At 31.9% G+C, this 24,635-nt stretch overlaps 1 protein-coding gene across 1 annotated transcript; it reads right to left on the bottom strand.

Moving 5' to 3' along the window:
• Window positions 1-547: 547 nt before the first annotated feature.
• Window positions 548-18,209, bottom strand: LOC129222873 (mitochondrial glycine transporter B-like). Its single transcript, XM_054857431.1, has 11 exons — window positions 18,070-18,209; window positions 17,682-17,753; window positions 17,411-17,523; window positions 15,914-15,998; window positions 14,818-14,888; window positions 9,156-9,261; window positions 7,447-7,516; window positions 6,759-6,857; window positions 4,528-4,694; window positions 3,777-3,870; window positions 548-1,428 (listed from the first exon to the last, which is right to left on the bottom strand). Exons 2-10 carry the CDS (start codon window positions 17,742-17,744, stop codon window positions 3,781-3,783), a joined length of 864 nt encoding a protein of 287 aa, XP_054713406.1. The 5' UTR covers window positions 17,745-17,753; window positions 18,070-18,209; the 3' UTR covers window positions 548-1,428; window positions 3,777-3,780.
• Between the last annotated feature and the right edge of the window lie 6,426 nt (window positions 18,210-24,635).

The following is a 24,635-nucleotide window of genomic DNA, read 5'->3' as shown; positions in this document are numbered from 1 at the left end:
TACTTTTAACTTAGGCTCTTAAACCTGCCGAAACACATTGCCTTATAACTTGTTCTCAATAAGAGCAAGAATTATACTAGTTTTAGTGTAAGTGCGCAGTGGGAACACTGTATTTTACAACTATATAAAGCTAATTACTGCCATCATATTCCAACTTTTTGAAGCAAGATGTTATATTTATTCATTTGTGATCTTAATTGTATCATTTGTGTACTTGGAGTTTTTTTACTTTTGGCTAGTTTCTATATTGGGTAAAACACATTTTTTGCCTGGAAAGATATAGATTGTTATCGATTAGCAATTTTTTTTTCTGTTTGTAATACTGTTTTTTGTCATAAGGCGGTTTCAGAGAAAAACTTTTTACTGCATTATCTTAAAGAGTGTTTAAAGAATACTCAGTTTCTTGTAAGACCATTTTTAAAGTTTTGATTGTTGGTCTGTGTATTTAGATATTTGTGTTGTTTTTAGCTTTTGTACTGATGTTTTTTGTTAGATTTAAACTGCATAATGAAAATATCAATTTTGCTTGTTGCATTTTCATGGACCATTTCTGTTTTTTTTTTTTTTTAAATACAGATTGTGCATTAACTGTAGAATGTGCACCGCTTTGCCTCGAGGATATTTGTACTATTTTCAATTTTAAGGTAATAGTTGCAAGTATGTTTATTGTTAGATAGAAATGGTCATGGGTTTAGAAAATTTTGAATATTGTTTGTGTTACATTGTATGAAATCAATTGTCGAGAAATTTTCATAATTTGCTTGCTTCTTATTAAACTGTGTTAAATAAATTTTTTTTCTCAAAAATTGTATTTTTGCATCAATATGAAGTAGAGTTGAAATAGTATTTTTGCTATATAAATTGATTTCTGATTAATATAATGTTATGAGCTTTTGTAGCAGAAGTATGTGTATGAATAATAGTCTTGATAAAGGACTTAAGGTAGGATGTGTGATACTTTCAAACTGTGTGATCAGAACTGTATAAAATAATGGGAAATAAAAACTGTATAACACTAATCCTATTTATAAGGTGTATAAAAAGACCCAAATTTCATTTAATTAAAAATAAAATGCTTTCAACTTTAATCAGGCAATAATGCTTACATTGAGTTAAAATTCTGCATTTAAAAACAAGTGGAAATGACTGATGACATTTTGTACATGAAAAATATACAGCTTGTCTTCCATCATATGCATCCAAAATATACAGATATATACATGAATAATGAGCAAAGATCTTAAAAACAAATTTTTGCATCTTTCTATAAAGTAATCTAAAGGCAAAAATTATAGTCTTAGAGAGTGCTTTCCTCTTAACGTATACAAGATGAGTATAGTTATAGAAAAAAGTCCACCCAGGATCACAGCTGGCTTTGATTGGTTGCTATAAAACAGTTCTTCAATGAAGACCCATGGAACTTATAACCTAAAATTTAAATTTCAACTGTTAGCTCAAGAAATATTTTGTAAAAAAAAAAAATGATGCAGCTATAAATAACAAGTTTCCATTATATTAAAATTCAAGGTTCTTAGACCTTTTTCATTATAACAAAACACCATATTAATGGAATTTCAGGCAAAAGTATAAAAAATAGCAAAATGGAGAAAGTAGATAAAAATGTATTTTTAAAGAATTTCAAATATAAATCCGAAGTCTAGAAATAGATGTTTCAATTGTTAATCTAAAATGGATACATTTACCTACATCAGTGGTCTCAGTCTGTTTCTGCGTGAGAGCTGCACCTCAAATGAAAATTACTCTAGCGCGCCAAAACACTTATAAATATTCAAACTATTTAAAATTTTTCTAAATATCATGGGAAAATGTGGAAAAGGAAAAAAATAAAACCAATAATTGCTATTATCATTACTGTGATTCTTTCATTAAATACATCTGTTTTTCAGAAATCACTTTTTGAATATTAGGGGCTCCAAAATTTGCTACATTATCATTAATCGTTTTCGATTTGTAACAAGCAAACAACGGGACATGTGGAACAGCTTTGCAAGCCGGATGTGGCCTTTGGGCTGTACGTTGGGCTCAACTGAACTGCATTAATCGTTAGTGATTGAAAGTAAAAGACCATGGATAAGTCGCCCACAGGTGATTGGGAGTTAATAGTGAATTATTTTGTATTATTACATACTGTGAGAAAAGTTTATTAAAAATGTCTATCTCTTACTAATGGAGAGAGCTAGTAGTCGATTATGGGCAGTTGGCCAAAAATTGAAGAAAACCAGACAAGCAATTTACAGTATTTTGGAAGAGGACCTAGTTTTTTTTTTCATTCTAAGTTAATTTCAGCTGTCAAGGCTACTTTTGCTTCAAGTAAAATCACTGTCATTTCTATAATAAAAACCGGGAAAGTGAGAAACTACATGAATCAACTCAGAAAGCAAATTTAGCTATACATAGATGTTTTATTTCAAACATCATTTATGCAACATTTTGGCTAATTATTCCACGCCACAATATATATTTTATAACCACAATAATGTTATTACAACAACACATAGCAAACAAGTTAACTTAGATACAACAGTAGAAAACTATTTAGGGGGTTCATTAACTACACAAAAGAGGCTTAGCATTCGAGTCTCACAAGTGAAATATGAGAAAAATAACGGACTAAATATAGAACTACAAAACAAGGGACTAAAATGTCATTTTACAGAATTATTTATCCATCATAGCGTCATATTTGAAATTTGACATCACATTAGGAATTTTTCTTGTCTAAATTCCGAATATTCTCTGCTGTTGTCCCTGAAAACTAATTTCATAAAATTTCATAATAATAATAAAAATTTAAGTCAAACTTGACTATTTTCGATTTTATTTTGAAATTTAACAATCGATTAAAATTCTATTCATTATTGTAGGTACTGTAATAGCTTGTCACATTACAATAAATGCTCATATATATAACAGCCAGTGATAAAGTAACCCGCATGTTTCAACAATGAAACTCGCGCCACAGCATGATAACTTAATATGTTTTGGTAATGTTTAATATGCAGGCTTTATTGTGACAAGGCTGAACTCGATCCGTTGACTTAGCTATTTTACTGGTAAGACTGACATTTTAGGAGAATAAAGAAAGGTAAAAATGGTCAACAATGACCGCTATCTACAGGAGTTAATGTTTAATCCACTGGAGTTAGGATTAAACTACCAAAATATCACCAAATAGGCAATCGCTGCGTTCAAATGTATATAGAAGCAAATTTTCACCCTTCATGCCATGACGGGCAACTTTCTAGTAAAAAAATATATGCACTATTATGGGCAAGCATTCCAATCATAATCACAAGCTGTTTTTAAGCAAAGTATTTTTTTTTAACTTGATGGGTTAATTATAAATTTCAAACTTGCACCACCATTGTGGATAAAAACTTTCCTTTCATTTTCAACTAAACAAGTTAAAATAATATTTTAAAGCATCTTTTAAGGACATTTTTCATGCTCTCCCCCCCCCCCCCCATGGGAAAAGAAAGTTTGCAGCATTTGTATTTAAATGCAAAATTGGCACTAACTGTGTGATCCCAAATTTCTGAAAATTTTGGATTGCTGTTTCTGAAAATTTTAGGCTGACAACACATTCAAAAAACTAAAAAAAATTTAAAAAAAAAAAACCTTTTGTGTTTTTTTAAATGATTTCAATGATTTTTGTACTTATATTTGAAGAGTTTACGGGGGAGGGAGGAGGAAATGAAAGCTTAGTTTTCAAATTCAAAAAGGTTCGGTATTAGTATGTTTGAAAAATATCTAACCTGTTCATAAACTGTCCATAGCCATTGCAGTCATTAATGTTCGCCTTACAACACGTGGCACGATGCCCCGAAAAAATCCTTGTACACCATTATCCTGTAAAAGAACGTTAATCACTCTAAAATCATATATTTAATAGAGGCAATTTCATTTTTTAAAAGGTTATTAAACATAAAAAGCTAATTTTTATTCTTATAACATTTGAAAGCACTGTTGGCAAGTTAAACAATGAGTCCCTTTTAATGAATTTTAAAAATTAATTCTGAATGATAGAGTTTTAATATATACATGCAAAATTTAAAATGTTAGAGTTTCATGAAAAGTGATCAGGTTGAATGCTTTGTTGGTTTGACTTAGAATGACCCACTTATTTCTATATAATCATAGAATAAGAGTGATTATTTTTGTTAAATTAGTTACCACTGCTCATGGATGAGCTGATATCAGTTGAAGTGCTTGGGGCAAGAATGTGATATGAGTTTTTTCCAGTAGGCCAATTTCCAACTTTTGAAAAATTCTACAAGTATTTTTTATAGATATTATACATTACATATTCTGCAATACTAAAACCAGATACGTATTTCTGACAATGACATAATCCATTGTCATGTTTATTTCAATTATCAAAGCAGCATTTAGAATAAAAAACTCATTTTGTCAAAAGTGGGGCTTATCACGCTCTTGCCCTGTGCCCTTCAATTACATTTCATTAGTTTATAACGGTACAGTTAATAAGCTAAGCTCAAAGCATACCGTGAAAACTATTCTGATTGCTTCAGGTACAGTTGAATACATGCGAGGATATAATTGCATCTTTGTTTTTATAACATCAGCAGGTTGAGTAATTCCTGATGCTAAAATTCCAGCAAACAGTCCACACGTAAAATTGATTGGTGCTGCTGAGACATGATCACGTACAGCTACAAGAGGAAGTTTTTCATGTAAAATAGTTTAATAAATGTCATGATTTTACTACTTAGAAAACAAAATACTTAAATGTAAGAAGTAATAAATAATGTTATGGAAATCAGGGTTGGCAAAAACCCGGGTTTTTTTAAAAAAGCCCATGGACCCAGGGTTTTTTGGGTTTTTTAAAATAAAACCCAAAAAAAAAAAAAACAACTAAAGTTGGGTTTTATAAAAGAAATGGGGGTTTTTTTTGTCTTTTTTTAGGGAAAATGTGGAGTACTTGTAGCATATTGTAGCATAAGCATATGGACAAAGTGCAAAAATTATCTTCGGGTAAAAAGCTGGAAAACTAGTTAAAATTCAGAGTTTTCTGAAGAAAAGTATAAAAGACGAAAAAACCCAAGAATGTTAAAGTTTCAGATTTTTTTAATTTTCATTATTACCAACAGTTAAGGCAAAGTTACTTCTCGAGTGATAAAATCTATTGTTCGTTTTTAATTACTACATTTTTTTTTTTTTTTTTTTGCATTTTACTTTATAGTATTTCATTTTGTTATGCAAAACTACTGTAGAACCTCAATTAGTTTAAATCCCTTTTTACTGAATTCCAGCTTAATCAAGACATTTCTTTGAATTTTATGTTGCCTGTTTTTCTATTTCTGTGTACAGGGTAAGAAATATTAAACTTTTTTTGTAAAATTATGAAAACACTGTACCTGTTCTGTTTTCTGTAGACCGTTTGAAAAATCTGTTTATTTCTAAAAAAATTACCTTGTGTTTATTCGAGATTTGTGACGTGTTGGTTAGCAGAAAATAATTCACATGAAAGCCTTTTAACTAGATTATTTTCCTCTGTACAATCTACAAATATTGAGAAAATCAGACGTGACAGGACTTGGTCAAGATAATTTGAGTTATTTATTGACCAGTTAAAGAAAAAAGTTAAATACATTTATTTAAAATCTTTGAAGTATATTTTTAATGCCGTTAAGAGTTAAGAAATACTATTAAAGCTCAAAATTCATTTTTTGTGTTCATTGTCCGTGGTGAAGACCAAATAAAAAAGAAGTTTAAATTGTGAAAGTATTTTAATTAATTAATTTTTTTAAAAACTTCTCACAAAATTTTAAAAAACCCAAAAGTGGGCTAAATAATGGGTTTTTTTAAATGGGTTTTTTCAAAAAAACCCATTGGGTCCAACCCAATTGGGTCCAATTCGGCCAACCCTGATGGAAATTCATAAAAATTCAACAAACTTAACATAATTAATTACATTTTTAAATTGAAAAAGTGATAAATGTCCTTCACTAACTTTGGAGATTAACTTAATGAAATAAAAATTTCTTAAAAGACGCTTGTTTTTCCTTAAGGAGTAGTCCCTGAAGAAAATACTTTCTTTAAAAATAATAATTACGAACAAGTTCATATTTTGTTAAACATACATTTTACAAAGCAATTCATTATAGTGATAGTAAAAAGTCAGTATTGATGTACGAAAAATGAATAAAATTCTTTGCTTAATTTGGAGTGTCAATAAAAAAGTATTAATACAACTTGAATGAAAATGTATAGATATTTAAAGCCCTAAAAAATAGTAAGTTTTCAACTCTTTTCTTTTGGAATAAGAACTAGAGAACAAAATTTTTAAGCAGTTTAAATTGTCTCAACTTTATGTTAGTTCTGCAATATTTTTCTTAAGTAAAACTTTTACTTCATTGAAGAAACATAGCAGATGCTTGTAAGCAAACATTTGCTCAAATTGTTTTATTTAGATTTTTTTAAACATTAATGTTGAATGACTGACTAGAAAAAAAAAATCTGAATCTTAAGTAAATACATTAAAATACTGATAAGCATTCCTATATTTCCTTCCCATAAAATTTATTTTATGCTCAATTTAAATTAAAGACTTTAAATCGGATAAACTATTTTTATTTGCTTTGAAAAGCTTAAATGTATTAAAATAAAACAAATTCAAATTACTGGGAGAGCAGCTTTAATGTTGAGCCTCCACTAACAACTATTGCAACTAAGACTATGTGAACCAACAGAATTTTGTTTTGAAATCTACTTACCAGAAGGGACATTTTTCTTTGCTTGTGTATAAAACATCAAATAAATGCCAGAGAAGGGTGCATCTCTAATGATCGTAGGTGCTAATCCAGAGAATAACCCTATGAAAGAGTTTATAAGATATTATAACTACTAACAAAAATATGTATTATTAAGATTTTAAATTAACGAAGAAACAGAAAAGGAGTTATAAGCATAAGTCACTATTGAAATATTTTACTGAGCCATTGCCAAATATTTAATTTTTACTCTGTATATTCTAACATTTCTATGTGATACTTCACTCTTATAATCTGCGATTGTTATGCTATAAATATATTATGGAATTAAATAAGTTCAGCATATCTTCATGAAGGGTTTCATGAACGGAAAGTTGTTCAATACTAGTTTTATTACTCTACACTTCTTTTATACCGGAAAAAGAAAACACTGTTAAATTAAACAAGACTATTGGGAGTAATGAAAGAATTTGCAGCATTTTCATATCATGATTTTCTGATGTAGTATTAAATAAAACAAATTAATGTCCAAAAGAGGCCTTTATCAATTAATCTTAGAAGGCTTCTTTGAGTTGCAATATAATATGGAGTTAATTATATCACTTATGAACATTTTATTAAAACCCAAACTTGAAATGAAGTATAATTTAACGACTTCAGTAATTTTTGGGAACTTATTTATGATACATACCTCTTCGACCTTCAGTTTTATATATTTTACATAGTGCTTCAGATAAGCTGTTGTATGCATAGAGACCACTCTAAAAAGAAGGAAACCCTTTAACATAAGCATTTTTTATAACCATATAAAAACAAACAAAAATTAGATAAATGAGAAATTTTTCACTTTCATGATATTGATAAAAAGCCTGCATCAAATATTTTCTCTCCCAAATTTTTTGAACAGAATGTGATGTATTCTCCAAAACATACACTCAAGAACTTTGCATGTTTCACTAAACTAAATAATTTAAATTCTTAATTGAAATAATTGTGTGCATATACATTTCCATCACTTCAAAATAAATTCAGAAGAATGATATTAGTTGTGATCATTATTGGGTTAATTATGTTTTGAAATATAAATCTGTAGCACGATTAAACATATACAGTGAAGCACTGTTCATACGTTTTTGAAGGGACTGCATGAAAAAAGCGTCCAATTAAAAAATCAGGTATATGTTAATGTGTATTGGACTTTGCAAGGACCAATTCAAAAAATTCATAATTTATAAAAGCGTATAAAAGAGAAACGTATAAACAGGGCTTCACTGTAATTAGTCCGTTAAGATATTAAATGTAAGTTTACTGCCTTCAGAAAAAAGAAAATGTGAAAACATTTTTTTTTTTTAGGTTTGTAAAAAGCAGAATAAGAAGATAGAGCAAATTTCTTTGGTTATAACAGAAAATATTTAATACTCGTACCTTGATACATTCAACTATATTAAAACGAAATTTAAAAATTAATTGCTCACTCTTTAAGAGTTAATTGCTATAATTTACCAAACTTTTAAGAATTCTAATTTAGTCTTTAACTGCAAATTTAAATATTAAAGAATTTCCAACATAAACTTTGAATGGCTTAACATTTCTCAAAAATTATTAGATAAAAGAAGAAAAATTTTAGATCTGGAGGCAGGATTAAGAAATTTTTATTTAAATATAATTTTAGATTCTAATATGAAACAGATGCATTATTTACTGATAATACACCTGAGGTTTTTCGAGACTTTTTGAGTTAAGGTACCTTTTTGGAACTAAGATTTTCCCATAGCACCCTTAAATAAAAGTATGACTAACAGAAAAAAAGTCCTCGCATTTGCTGGTGCTTATGAGGAAGATCCACAGTACAAATTATGGTAATGAAAGTTTCAATTTTTTGATCATATTTTTGTGTGTGTGGGGGGGGGGGGGATCGCCCTTGGCATAATTAGTACAGTCAACTCTTGATAACTCGAAGTCCCAAAGGAATGGCTAAAACGTTCGAGTTGTGGGAAGTTTCTACAACAGTCTCAAGAGTTTGGGATACAATAAAAACTTTGAGATAAAGGAACATTTGATTTATCAAGATCCGATTTTATTTATAGTGCAGAGGTACCAAGAAATGTTTCATGAACTAGAAAAATCTAGTTTTATACTAATGAATCTCTTAATTATGTTTGGTAAAGTTATTGCAAAGTTATCCATCATACAAAGTACTGGATAACACAAAAGTTAGTATTACACAATGTTTGTTTGTTAGAAAAATTCTTTTTAAAGCAAAATATCTCGGGGGGGGGGAGTAAATAAATACATTTATTTTTTCTTTGAATTGAAACTTGAAAGAAGCTAATAAAATCAGAACAGTATTTGAGAGGAAGAAAGCTGAGGGGTGCAACTGATAACATTTGAAAACTATACCTCATATCTAGTTTTGATGACTGTTACAGGCAATAATGTAGCACCAGCGAAAGATCGAGCTAGTGCACCAAAACAAAGGCACTCAAATGCAGAAGGATCTTCAGAACTGAAACAGTAAGAAATGATTAAAATTATATGAAGAAAAAACCATCTCTATGAATTGTAAGCACACAATAATCATTTAAATCACTACAGTTTCATATTTTACTGTCAACTTTATTAAATATACAAAGATTGGGATCTAAGTCTTGGGCAAAATTTAAAGATTTAAAAAAAAAAAAACCTTTTCCTTTCAGTAATGGCACAACTGTTGCATAAGGAAAACATTCCTTTTTGCTACTATGCTCATTCCAAAGGTGTAGAACTGGACAAAAAAAGGTAAGGTATCGCTTACAGATGCGAACATAAGTTGGATAAAATGAAAAAGTGGGGAGATGTGTGTTAAAATTTAAAAAACGTACGAGGGAGCTCATGTAAGCATTTATGTAGCAGGATGCCATCCCCCCTGCATCCCTTTCTACACCACTACCTGATTTGAATGTGAGTAATACATCCATTTTTTTTAAATATCAGGTATATATATAGGCAAGGGCATATTTCAATTTTTTTTACAATAAACATTCATGTTTCATCTTCAAATCATTTTCTGGGTTTATAATCTAGTTATAATATACAGTAGGGTGGTCCTTATTTATACAGGGAAAATATTTTTTCGGAATTCAACAAGTGACACCCCCTAGTTTTGTGACACTATAATAAAAAGTAATCTGTTCAAAATTTGAACTCGATCGATCAATAATAACACGTGCCCCTAGGACGTTGAACTTGAACACTTTTGACAATTTTCCCACAAATCTTCGAGTTTTTACTTCAGACCCCGTACATCGTTTCTCCTAAGCTTGAAAAATATGTTTACGCTGAGGTAGCACAAAAATTAATCTTTTTAATTACTTCATATCATCTAAACATTTTATATATTAAGTAAGAATGAAATAGTACTTTAGAAACTTTACCTTAATCGTACGCTTTTCTCAAATATTTCAATCGTGTGCATTTTTTCCGATAGTCTTTGACTGTCTGTAAAATAAATTGGATTTGTGACTCCTATTTGGCAAATTGTCTGTGAAATTCTTCGATTAATTGTGCTTCTCTTTCAGTTGTATCATTCACAGCTTTCAGCATTTTAACCATATCTCTTCCCTTTAAATAGCTTCCTTTATTTTGCCATGAATTAGGATCAAATAGGAAAACATCTTTTGGTGTTTAACTTATCAAATAGTTTTATTGACTTGTAATTGATTCTATTTAGAGGAAGATCTTTACTAAGGAAGTATTCCAAATCATCTACTGTTATCTGAAATTTTTTATACAGTCAGCAGACACGTCTTGCATTTTTTGGAGTAGTCTTTTCCTTTCTTCAAAGTTGATTCCTAGTTAATTCCTTCATCCAATACGGACAAAGCTACTAGTTCATCCACTAAATACCATAACTGATTTATAAGTTTTCCTTTCACTGCTTCTGCTGCATGTTTGTCATCATTTTGTATGCTACTAATTTTTTAGACACATTATATTATTTAAAGGAGCATAGATTGAGTTGCTGTGAAAAACCATATCTTCATACAGCATTTAACTGTAAAACAGCATTTACGGGCTTTCTCTTCATTTAAGGTCAATTTAAATTGTTTCCTAAATATATAAATTTTCAAACAATAAATTCTTTTTACCACCCATCTGGCTCAGGGATAAGCTCCAGGTTGACGAGAACGTATCCCTGTAGGAGGGACTTCACCAGAAAATATTATTACAAGTTATGAGAGAGAATTCTCTGTAATCTTTCTCACTTCCGCTTTTTACGAACAATAATATGTCATCAACTTCGTCTTTTAGAATTTAAGAGGTATGTGTACTTGATTGAAATGTTATAAGTTCTGAATAATGGAGATCTTTCCACAAAATTTTGAAGCCCTTAAATAATGGAATATCGGGTCTAGAACTAAGAAAGGCAAGAATTTCTTTAAAGACATACTCTGCAGAACGATTTCAAGTGCATGATGATGGCAATCCAAATGTAATGTATCACCATTCAGTTTTTGCTCTAATACGGCCAGTATTGCAAGCCGTTGTATCAAACGCTACAGTTTGAACAGCTAGCAATAAAGAGCAATCATCTAAGGTATCATATACAACTGAAGAAATATCTTAGGGATGTACGATTGATCACAAGGTCATTTGGACTTAAATTTACTGCATCTACATAGGCTGAACAGCATCTTTGTCCCTAATGTGGCATTTGTCTAACAGTGATGAAAGGCGAGCAGATTTCACTAGTTGTCAAGCTTTTTTGCTTTGTGGTAGACCAGATATAGAAAAAAGGTCGAACAGGTTAGGACAGAAACCCATTTCGGTTTCTATATTTTGTGAATTGCAAAGAGAATTTCATGATGATAAAGGACTATGTACTGAAATAGAAGAAAAGTAATTTAAAGTATACAGTCGACGCTCGATATAACGACCATCTCCGTCCTAGAGAAAAAGGCCTTTATAACGAGTGGTCGTTATAAGAGGTATAAATTTTAAAAATGTACACCATCATCATGCACGCCCAAGTAAATGCCCAAATTTTTTGTATCATAGGAATTTTTGGAAAAGTCGTGTGCAAAATATTATGACAATATTAAACAAGTTTTAAAGTAGAAAATATAGGGAGGAAAATGTTACACACTTTCAAATCTGCTACTACTACTACTACCACAACAATTTCTGAAGATGAAACTCGAAACAGAGGTCTGCCTTTTTAGCAGACGTGATTTTTGCAAAACATTATTTTCTGTTTCAGATATAGGTGATAAATTGTGTTTCTCTTGCTTTCCAAAGAAACATTTAAAAGTCCCTCGAGAACCCCAAACCTTTAAGACCACTAGATTTAAACACCAAACTACCAATACATCTGTCAACTCCCTTTTCTTAGGAATCTGGAAATTTCTCGATTTTTCTTCCCATTATTTTTTCTGTGCTAGCTGTGGTGAACGGTAGTCACCCCCTCTTAAAGTTGGATTTGAATTTGAAAACTTCAGGCAGATGTTCGTAAACAATAAGCAATGTCATTTTATGCTACAAATTTGTTTTATTGGAAAGAACACAAGAAATAGCGTCCGCTGATTAGGTCGCTGTATTGGATTAGACAATACAGAACGGTCGTTATAACGAAAGCAAATTAACATAGAGTTTATAGGAACAAAGTTGGGACTTTTACCACTGGTCGTTATAATGGGACGGTCTTTATAATGTGTGGTCGTTATAATGAGCATCGACTGTAGTTTTTTACATTATTCCGATCTCGAATTTTTTTAAACTTATATTTTAGGTATGGAAAATACAGTATATTTTTATGTTAGAGCAATCGAGGATTTTTCAAAATTTATATTTTAAGAATTAAAAGTTGCATGAACATTTAAGTAAATTTATAACTAAAGAGCAGCGAATTAAAATATAATTACCATTACTTATATTTATAGCATTGAAACCTAGCGACCCTATTTGCTACATCTATTACATACACAGAAAACTTTGTAAATCAACACCCCCAAAGCCTTGAGGATGCAATTTGTTGTTGTCAAAGATCATTCGTTAAAGGCCTGAGCCATTCATGGGATTTAGAATTTCTTATGTCCACCTTAGTGGAAAGAAATGTTTCTCTGCCGCTTGGTTTGAACCGAGCGTAGAATAGCCGTATGCCTGACCCAAGGCCATTGGTGTACATGTACCCTCTGTAACATGTAAAATTTTATAGAGTGAACTTGAGAGAATGGTTGGTCTGGAAGTAGCAACATCTATTTAATTTTAAAATTGCTTTAAATACGAAACGTAAGAATATTTTTACATAAAAATGAGAAAATCCGCTAATTTTTTCTTCGAAGCTCAAAAAAGAGGGCCCTAGGGGCACGGGTTAACATTCATGGATTGTCTTAAAATTTTGCAACGATCAGTTATTTGTATAATGGAACAAATTGAGGGGGCGTCGCGTAAAATATCTACAACTTCAAAAATAAGGACCACCCTAATATACAGTCAATTCGCAATAACTCAAATATTACTATAACTCAAAGTTTTTATCAAGTCCCGATCCCTTTGTCTTTAATTCCATGCTAATTATTCTCAATTTAAATTTATTTCAAAGGAATGAAAATAAAAAGAAAGAAAAAAGTAATTCTATGAGAGAAAAATTCCTTCACCTTCATTTGCAATTCCATCTACAGTCATTAAGCAAACTCACTGATGATACAGATATTACTTCCAAAAGTGGCCCAGTGGTATTCAGGCTTAAGTTTTTCCCTCCTTTTCCCTACCGACACAAATTTTGAATGTGTTACATTTGGTTGTAATTGCAATTTTACAGTTAAATGTTGAACCACATGGCTGGCCTGATGCAAAATAGCAGCTATGTTAAAGTTTTAATGACAATAAGGTAGTGCAGAAGTGTTTTCTCTTTAATTTGAATCTTTCTCAAGGAAAGAAGCATTTAAAAACATAATCTGGAATTAAATCTAAGGTTTTAGGGCCCCCTGAACATTCTGAGGGGAAGCTCCAGCTTACTGAGCCTTTTCACTAATCAGGCCCTGCTTATATAGAGAGAGATTTCTGACCAGCAGCAGCTCAGTGGCTGTGTGGTCAGCGTACTGGATTCCCGTGCAATCCATCCCGGGTTCAATACCTCTCGAAGAATTTTTTTATATAAATTTATAAAGCGGCTGTACCAGATAATTGAAATTTGAATTGAAGAAAATACTTTATTTTTAAATGCGTTAATTTTTTTCATAGAGAAAACAGAGATCAATTCAATCGATTATAAATTGTAATTTGAATTACCAAGGCAGCAAAATTAAAGTATGATTTGTTAATTTATGTATAAAATTTAACAACATAGTTTTTATTTATCAATCCTGCACAATGACAATGTATAAAGGAAGATTGTTTACAGGAGCAACCTTTCTGTAAAAGATTCGTAGGAAAATACACTTCATTAATATTCATGAAAATTTCTCTTTTGTCCGTAAGTTAGGAGGCATACCGAATGATTTCATTGAAAATTGGCGATGAGTTGATGATGGACTATTGATTACATTTTTAGGCAGTCTTCACGGCCATTTATTTTTCTATTATTTTCAATGACATATGCACAATTTTGTATCCACTATATTAGATTCTTTACCTGTCTATAAAAAAGTCGTTGTAAGGTTGAACAATTGAGGTACATTTTGGTAAAAAAAGAATTCTTCAAGAGATATCGAACCCCGAATGAATTACAGGGGAATCCAGTAAGCTGACCACATAGCCACCGAGCTGCTGCTGGCAACAATCTCTACTAGTATATAAGCTGTGCTTAAAACTTAGAGGCTGTTTTCTCGGAATGTTCTGGCTAGAGCACTTTATTACTTTACTGCATGGACACTCTCAAGGGGTACTACTAACCTGCTGAATTTCATCCTGATCAGAATTTCCGAGACCGTAAGGTTTCCTTGTTAGTCCATAATTTAAAATACTAATATTTTTCAGACACTGTACTATGATACAGCTTTTAAAACTGAGAAGATATGCACACTGAATAGCTCTATGAAACTCAATGTAGGAAATTTTTAATACTGCTAGTACTGTAACTTACCCAAAATTAGTTTTCAACCAGTGAAGAAAACTGAAATACATTCCGACTCCAGGAACACATCTTAACATAGACTGAAAGGGAAAAAAGCAATACATTAGTTTCAAACTACAGAGCACATAAACAATTACATATTCTAAAGCAGAATGGTCAACCAAATATTTATTTACAAATACAAATGTGACGACCAGCAACAGGCTATTGGCAACCTCCAGCTAGGCTGGTCCTAGTCAATTTATTAGTCCCCAATGAAGACCAATGACCTTCTTAAAGCTATCCACCCCCTTGCTCATTACTAGCTCTTCCGGTAAGCTGTTCCAAGTGCCCGCAACCCTACTAAAGTAGTAGTTTTTCCTTATTTCCAGGTTAGCTTGAAATTTTAATAGCTTAAAACAATGACCCCTTGTTCTGCTTTCAGTGCAAAAATTTAATCCATTAACATCATTCATTTTGATAAATTTAAACAACTGAATCATGTCCCCTCTGATCCTCCTTTGCTCCAGGCTATACATATTAAGCCTATTAAGTTTGGTATTATAATCTAAATCTGAAAGTCCCCTTACTCGTCTAGTTACTCTTCTTTGAACCCTTTCCAATACACAAATGTCTAATAGTAACACAACATGTATTACTATTAAACATTAATTTTCAATAGCTTTTTTAAAATAATTTTAAATACTGTGGACTGTTCAAGTAACACAAGTTTTCAAAAGAGAAACAGACTGCAGTTGGGGCAAACCTAACCTGGCAGCATTGTGAAGGCTGCGCAGATCCTAATTACGACATTAAGACACTGCCTGGTTCGGTTTGCCCCAACAATCCATAAGTTGTTGACTTTTTTTAAAAAAAATTTAAAACACATAAAAAACTTCTTAATTAAAAATTAAAAAAAAAATTGTCAAAAAACGAGCATTGTTATTTTAATCTCCAGCGTACCCCCTTCACCACAACCCTGATTGTAATCTGAGGTGGTCAACAATTGCAATAATAGTGCATACCAGTTTTAGCAGGAAATAATATTGATTTACATCAGTACCTTTTAGTAGTTAACCTTTAGGTCTTTTGTGTGATAAGAAAATAAAAATAATTGAAAACTTACTGGTACAGTCCCACGCCATAAGCCTGCAACTTTTTCGTTCCTCACAACATGCATGAAAAGTGTGATCATTCCATTCCTTGGAGTACTAAAGAAGAAAAAAAAATAGATATTTTAGAATTTTATTAAGAATAAAATACACATTTTTATACTTGGTACGTAGATAAATTTTTTATTTATTTATTATTTTTTTTAGTGCAAACTAGCTTCAATTTTAACTTCAAATCATGAATAATTTTGCTGTATTCAGTTTTTAATCTGTATTAATACTGCAGAACCCTGTTCTTCTTGAAGGATTACAGGACATATTTTACTCATGTTAAATCAAGACTGAAGTACAGAAAAACTTAACTTTCCTAAAGGTAAATTAACTACAACATACTGACTCAAGTATTTTCTTGCATATATAATATTTTAATAAACTACGTTTAAATAAAATATACAAGCACAAAATAACAAAAGTTGAATCCTAAATTTGATTTAAACTCATGCTGCAGGATAGCTAGTGTATGTTTCTAGAACTTAAAGAACTTTGAATAGAATGCAGAAGTAGATATGTACATGAAAAATTTGGATCTGCCAGACCTATTGACAATATTTGTAATCAGTTTTACCAGAAAACCAGTTTTGCAGTATAACAGGGTTTTCATTTTATAACGTTTTATTGAGGCTTGCAATTAACTAGACACGGCTTCAGATGAAATTTTATGAGTAAACAAATAATGCTTAAAGCAAGGGCTGGTCCAGCTTCTGGTTTTGGAGGGGGTCATTGCTAGAAGAAGCAAAGTACAACTTTTGAACAAACATACAGGGTTTAGGGTAAATTTTTATAAGAGTATCAAAAATGCAATTTTAGGCTATATTTGGTTACTTAATAGGGTGTCAGGACCCCCCCCCCCCATTCTGGATTCATGCTTGGCTTTAAGCATCATCTTCAACAATAGCTCAACTATTTAACAACAATTAAAAACTACAAATTTTTGTTAGAATAAAAAATACATAATGCTTAAATTATTAAACCAAAAATGACTAAAGTAAAAATTAACAGTAAAGAAAATCATGTTTTATGTCCATGATTAATTAATAGTATGAATCAAAAATGAAAATCTTAAGAAAAACCAAAAATTTAAGTTCAAAGCATTAATGAATGTAAAAGATTTTTCAATATCATCGTCTCAGATCAGCAGTAAAGACATCTAATCCCAGGAATAACACTTAAGATATCCAACTGTTGCTCTGAGGCGACGATATGTCCGAGTGTACAATTCACCAAACAAATCATAAATCGTGCATTAAAAAGTTAAAAACTAACTAGTGGATTTAAAGTAAGAAAAACAACGTTAAAAAAAGCACAAATTTGCCAATTTGGGCTTTTTTTAATGTTGTCCTTTTCTTAACGTTGTTTTTCTTACTTTACTGTTTAGCACAAAGGTATTTATTTATCTTAGTGGATTTAATTTTATTCAAAATGCACTATTGCATAAACCATAATATAATTACCTATTTTTTGAACCATTCTGCAACCTTGTTTTAATCAAATCTAGAGGCTGAAAAAGTAGTGTAGAGCAGGTGCCACTCACTGAACCAGCCAGAAATGATTTCAGGAAAGGATACTAAATTTTAAAAGAAATAGGGAATACATAAATATCCTATAGCAATTACTACCCAGAAATTTGATTTCATTCATCATTAATTATAAAAGCGTTTGAATACATTATATACATGCAGAAAAAATAAATAAATGGCTAAGTTTCTCAAAGAAAATACTTACAGTGTGCACAATTTCCATGGTTCCGTTGCTTACCATGTGCTCGTTGTCATCGATATGGCACATTCAGCTTAGCTGCAGAGATAAAAAGGTTCAGTTTGATGACATCATCAATCATCGACCTTCAACAATCATAGATAACAACTGACGCATTTGAGACAGAAATTTAACTTTCAGAACAGCTTCGTCGCTATCGATAGAAAGGCACAAATTTAAAGCTGATCTACTATCGTCTTTTTAATCTAACGAATATTTGAAATTCGTCAAATAATTTCAAAGTTATTGCACACAACAATCGTATTGAGCTATAAAGCAAACAGAAATGCATAAAAACACACATTCAATGGTAAATAATTCAAAACAACCTTACTCCTTTTTTTATGTCCTTTACCTTTTTTATGGCACGAGATGATTATCAGACGAATTCCAGAAATTCAATAGCTAAGGTTTTGAAAACTGAATCACATTGAAACATAACCCAAGTACGTTTTCATTAGTACAGCTAAAAATATTTAAACCGAGATTTCCGTCGTGGAAATGTAAACGCATTTGTGTAGCAGACGAATTAATGCGTCTTCTTCTTCTCTTGTTAAACATGAAATGGTAAACAACTGCAAAAGGCTTTACTTCAGTTATATAATATTTTTTAACGGAGCAGAAAATTAAACAACGAAAAATAACAAACTACCAGAATCTTTTAAGGCATATATGATAAAAACTTAACAAAACTGATATATTTTGGCTGGTATGGCATCAGATGAAGAAATATTTTCCTGAAACAACTTTTAAGCATTAAAAATAATTTGCTTGATTTGATTCTTCAATTTCTGTTACCTTCTTACACAATGAAAAAGAAGTTATGAACATTCGTTATCGATTTCTTTCAATAACTTTTGCTTTGAAAAGCAGGATCATTTATGTCTAGATCAGCTTCTTGCTAGTTTGAAAATAAGAAACTGCACAGATTTGCAAGGTCGTATCCAGAAATTTTTTTTGGGAGGGGCCTGGATTAGCACATTGCCCTAACACACACACACATAGTATATATAGACACACCAAACGCATAAAAATGTTAACATAGAAGACTTTTTGTCTCGATTTTTAATGATTCCACTGTTTGGACTGTTGTTATTTTATTTTAATTTCTTATTATTTTTTTTATTCACCTTGTAGTGGTAAAGATAACAGGAGAGTGTCCCTTTAAGTCGGATGTAGAACATACATAATGTCAGGGGGTCCGGGGGTTTCTCCCCCCGAGAAATTTTTTGAAAAAAAAAAATCTGTATTTTGAGGCCTTATATTAGGTAATTGAAACAACGAAAATATGAAGAAAAAAAATAGGCAAACAAAGTTTTTTAAAAGTTATACATTCTTTTGCCAATCAAGATCAAACAAAATAAAAATTGCTTGCTCGACAAATCATGGAAATTAATGGACAGAGAGGAAAAACGAGAGAGGAGAAAAGAGAAGCACCCCGTCATCTGCTCATATCGTCATCTGCTCATATCGGATTTTAGTGGAGTTTGTTTTTGATCACTCCCCCTACCCCCCACTTTTTTTCATTAAATGTCCTACAGTATGAAAATTGTACAAAATAGTTTAAAAGAAATAGTGTAGACATGCAGAAAATAAGAACGGAAGAGTAATATTTTAGTCATTTGGACAATTCATACTTTATTTTCTTGATATGATACAAAATTGAAGAACTTTTCATGGAATTTCAAAAACTTAAATAATTTTCAAAGACTCTCGAACAGTTGAAATTTCTGTTTATCGATGAGCTGGTTTCGACACCTCAGGGTGTCGACTTAGACTAATAAAAGAGTACAATCCCCCCCTTGACTATCCACGCATAGTATCCACGTCCCTGCCGAATGTAGTGGTGATTTCCGGTCAGACCTAAGGCGTCGTCATCTGGTTATCGGGTTTTACGCGACAAATACGTACCGAATGACAACAAACAGGACGAGACGGGGGGGGGGGGGGGAGTCATCGGAGAAAAAAACATGCTTCGGAGATTTTTCCTTTTCTATTACATTCGCTAAACAGCTCTTCAGCATGTCAATTGTGCAGACACACAGTTGATACGTTTTAAAATACTTCTCTGGGTAATATACTGGTAAATAACTGCAATATTATCTTTTATTTTCACCCTGAAGTTACAAGTAAGTTATTACTATAGTTATTTACAATTTTTCTGATTATTGTTGGATTATTCTACAACAAAACATATCGGTGAGTAAACGATCCTTTTACCTCATACAAGGAAGTGTACTAAAGTAGATTTAATTTTTTAGTGTAATGATGTCTTGTCGGCAACTGCTAAACGCAAGAAAAAAATTCTTTTGACTAATGTAATAAAAGCAAATACATGTTTAACATTTTAAATACATGTTTCTCAAAAACTTATATTGATCTTGTTTGTAGGCTGCATACTAGGGGATCAGGGGATCATACTAGGGGGCTGCATACTAGGGGGGCGTAATAGTTTTGCTGGGAATGAAGAAGAAATGAGAATGATTTACTAAACATCGGGTTTGGCACAACTAAACAATCATTGGATCATTAAGCGTCGGGTTGGTATTGCATCGGGTTTGGGTTCTTTTTGAGAAAAATGTGCGGAGGAGGGGGAGGGGCGAACCTTTTGGAAAAGGCCAAATTAAATAAATAAATAAATCATGTGTTAAAGGCAATTGAAAATATACATTTTGCTTCCAAATTTCATTTTTTTTCAGATGTTATCATGTAGTCGAAACTCTTGTTTCTAACTTAAAATAAAACCTCCAATAAGCTGCGCTTAGCCCATACAGCTGTAATTATTTGATTGGACCAGGTCTAATTCAAAAGTCAACATTGCTCCTTCGGGATCGATCAAACCAACTTACAGACTGGTACCAGGGTCAGTCTTGTTCAAGTTTTTTTTTTTTTTTTTTTTTGCAAGTTATGTTCTATTTTTTTTAAATATGCTTTTTTTCAAGTGCTAAAATAGTGTAAAAAAGCAGTGCTGCGGAGTCGGAGCCGGACTGATTTTGGAGAGAAGGAGTCTGAATCGGAATGTGTTGGTTAATAATGACAAGAGTCGGAGTTGGAGTCATTTTCATTCAATGCCCGTAACACTGCCAGTGATTGCTGGGTCGGAGTGAGAATTGGAATCGAACTGATGTTAGGCGTTAGGGTAAAGGAGTCGGAGTTGAATGCTCTAAAATTTTTGAAGCTGGAGTCGACCATTTTCCCTCCGACTCCGTAGATCTGCAAAAAAGATCCATGTATGGAAATTTTGGGGTAAGACTTAGAATTTACACTTTTTCCTCTTGGTCCGGAAAGTGAGTGCAAACTTAAAATTTGAAAGTATGACAGATTTCAACTGACATGATCAATAAAAAGTTTGAAACTAATGGTTATGCATTTTCGAGTTATGAAAAGTGCTTCAAAAAATTTTAAAAATGAAAATGTAGGTATATAGTAAATTTGAAAAAAAAAAAGAAAAAAACCTTACACAAGATAAATTGGTGCAATTAATGTTGATCACTTTGATACTTAATAAATTTGTTTATTGCGTAATATCGTCGGCACCATGCTGAACTAACGAATCTGAAAATTGGCTCTTTTCAGGAGAGCCAAAACAAAATTTTGTCCATTAGACGCGTTTAGTTATTTTCAATGTTTTAATTTTTATAGATAACTTTAAGTGTAAAATTTATTGTTGGAAGTAGTAGTAGCCTTATTTCAGTACTGCGGCAAAAACCATTGAATTTAAAAAACGAGATTCGCGATTTTTCACTTTCGTTTGTTTATTAAGTTTAGCATGGTGCTGACCATACTATTAAGTGTCGTTTTTATTATTATTATTTTTTTCTTTTTTTTTTGATTACACAACACACACACACATTACTTTCGTTTTGTGCATTCAAAACTTAGAACCAAGGCTGAGAAATTGCAGTCGGACTGATTTTGAGGTAAAGAAGTCGGAGTCAGGAGTCGCAAGTTTAAAAGTTCAAGAGTCGGGGTCGATCACTTTCCCTTAAAATCTGCAACCCTGCCAGTTCTTGTGGAATCGGAGTCGAACTCTCTAAAATTCCCGAAGTCGGAGTCGGTCATTTTTCTTCCGACTCCGCAGTCCTGCTTAGAACTACTGGTGTGACTATTCATTTGTATAATTTGAATCTCGCTCACTACACTTTAACTTTTATTTTCTATTTCAAACATGCTTCGGCGGCCCAAACATTTTCTTCCAAATAGTCTGTGATTTCAGGATGATATTTTTAAAAATCTAGGAATGAAATATGTTGGCGGCCCCTATGAAACTAACATGATTATTTATATGATCAAAAGAAAGAAAGGAAGGAAAAATCATGGATTTATTTTTATTTATATTTTATTTTAATTGCAAAATTTAATGCGGCCCACAGGGCAAATGCCCGGCTGCCCGCCGGTTCCATCCAGCACCAACTAGGCCTAATCGATGTAGACCTTTTATTACCATAGAAAATAATTAAAATCCGTAAAAATTTGCACCTTTTCTAATTTTTTTAGCGCAAAATTTTTATCCGTTTCCAGTTTCTATTTGTTATCAAATAAAATTACTTGTAATTGGTTTTAGCAAGCAAAGCTCTTCAAAAGATATTCATTTTTTTCTCTTGATTCTGCTTTTGCAATAGCAAAACTTAGTAGTTGTGATTGCATTACCTTTTTCGTGCTTTCCCAAGTTATCTCGGAAAAATAAAATAATGAAAGAAAATATAAATAAATTTAATTTTATACATGCTCTGACTCGCGAGGTTCATCTGTACATAATATAAAATGAAGTCTCTAAAAAGCGTCTGTGTGTTTGAACTCGCAAAACTCAAGAACTACCCGGCCGATTTCGCTGAAATTTTCACAATTTGTTCTTTTAAGTCCTGAAAAGGTTTGCAGACCAGTTCGAAAAAAATTCGATTAATAGTTCTTTTTTTTTTCCAATTTAGGAACAATTTTCACATAAATTCCCGAATATGGGGGTGAAAAATTACTTGCATATATTAATATTACATATCGTTGGAAAGGGTAGAATTTTCCGCGTTCTACGCAATTTGTTTCAATGCTCTAACTTAGTTACGGCGGGAGTTATTAGCGTTTTTACTTCGAATTCTTTTAGGCTTAGCTGAAATTTAGGCACTATTTCCTTCATTAAATCTATCAATAAAAAGTGAAGGAATTGTCCCACAGTTTTCTTTTTGACACCATTGGAAAAAGCGACATTTTTCACTCCAGATCTAACACGACCTTTGGTCGAAAGTTTAACCCTCTATCTCCATTAGAAAAAAGTTACAAGCGAATTAAATGAAGTTCAAAAATCTGTTCTCTATTCAAGTTTTTAACCATTTTATCTTGCGTTTCCACGGTAACGCTTATTGAATCCATTGTTTATTTTCATCTTTCTCATTTTCAATTCTTAAACTTATTTTATTTTGTGTTTCTATGGTTACGTTTTTTAAATCCTTCTTTCTCATTTTATTTTAATTTCTTTAAAGTATTTTAATATCTGTCGTCATTGTTTGGGGGGGAGGGGATTTTGCATGATGTTTTTTTTCTTTTATTTATGCCTGATTGTTGAATATACGTCACTTGACACAATATTTGTTTTCAAAGTAGACCGGGCAAAGCCGGGCAACGCAGCTAGTCTTAATATAAAGCTAGGCATCGGGCTCAAGTTTCTTTTGAATTTCGTAACTTAATATTAGTTACTGTTCTTCTGCTTACTTAAGACACAATGTGGATTTCTCTGCTCCCCAATAAATATGTTGAGCTAGTGGATGAGCACCGCTATACTCTTGAGCCCTAGAGTTTCCACCACGTAAATTTGTGTGTTTATAAGGTTTGATTATGGAAGAAGGAGGGGGGGGGGAGGAACACTGAATATCTTAATTGGTCATTAACCCCATCACCCTAACGTTACCAAACATGACCTACAATTTTGTTTCTTTAATTTTGAAACTTTTTCGGTTGTGCACCTCGACTCTCACCTCTCACTCCCTACAAAATACCATTACAGATCGACTAAAATCTCGTTTATTGGACTTCAATTTCTTAAAATTATTTGGAGGTGAGCATCCAACCCTTGTCTGCATGAAATCACTGAAGATCAACTAAAATTGCGTTTTCAGAGTTACAATTTCGAAAATTTTCCGGGGAAGAACCCCCTCATTTCCTGTAAGTGCAACATTACACTCACAACTACATTAATGTTTTTAAGTTTCTTTCACTGCATAAACTCTGTAGAGCACATATTTTTAATGATTTTACATCATATTCAGATTTTTCGTCAAATTCTGATTCTTAGACTGTTTTTAGTTTATTGATCTCGCGATGAACTCGCTTACAAATGCCTAGTTTCATGTTTTTAATTTTAAATTAAATTTTATTTTCTTAATTATTTTATTTTATCTACATTACAATTTTAATTTTTTGCTTTTAATTTTTATGGGGAATTCGTGTTGTTAGACGCCAAGAATGATTAGTTTCTTTATCACTTAAATTGGAGGGGGGGGGGATCTTGCAAACTAAAATTTGGCTATGCCCCCCTGTCGGGCAAGCTTGCCCCTCCGTCGGGGATTTCCTAGCGCCACCACTGCTTCAGGGAAAATACTATTGCAAGCTGGAGTTCTTCCCTAAAATTCTTTAAAAATTGAAATCAATTTGAAGCTATTTTCTGTGACCGTAGCTTTGGAAGGTTCGGCACTCTTCCCGAAAATTTTCCGAAACTGGAGTTTTAAACACGCAATTTTGGGCTATCTTTGTTGACGTTTCTAAAGGGAGGGAGATTCAATCGTCTCTCATCGAAAGTTTTCGAAATTGAAGTTTAAAACGCAAATTTAGGCTGTCTTTGGTGACGGTAAGGGGATCAGGCGGCTTTCCTTCGGTAATTTCTCGGGACTATTGTTTCAAAAACCCACTTTTGACAATATTCGAAAACGATAA

The sequence above is a fragment of the Uloborus diversus genome, chromosome 5, assembly GCF_026930045.1.
Source record: "Uloborus diversus isolate 005 chromosome 5, Udiv.v.3.1, whole genome shotgun sequence".
In the NCBI taxonomy this organism is placed as follows: domain Eukaryota; kingdom Metazoa; phylum Arthropoda; class Arachnida; order Araneae; family Uloboridae; genus Uloborus; species Uloborus diversus.
This window is presented reverse-complemented; position numbering and strand designations above follow the sequence as displayed.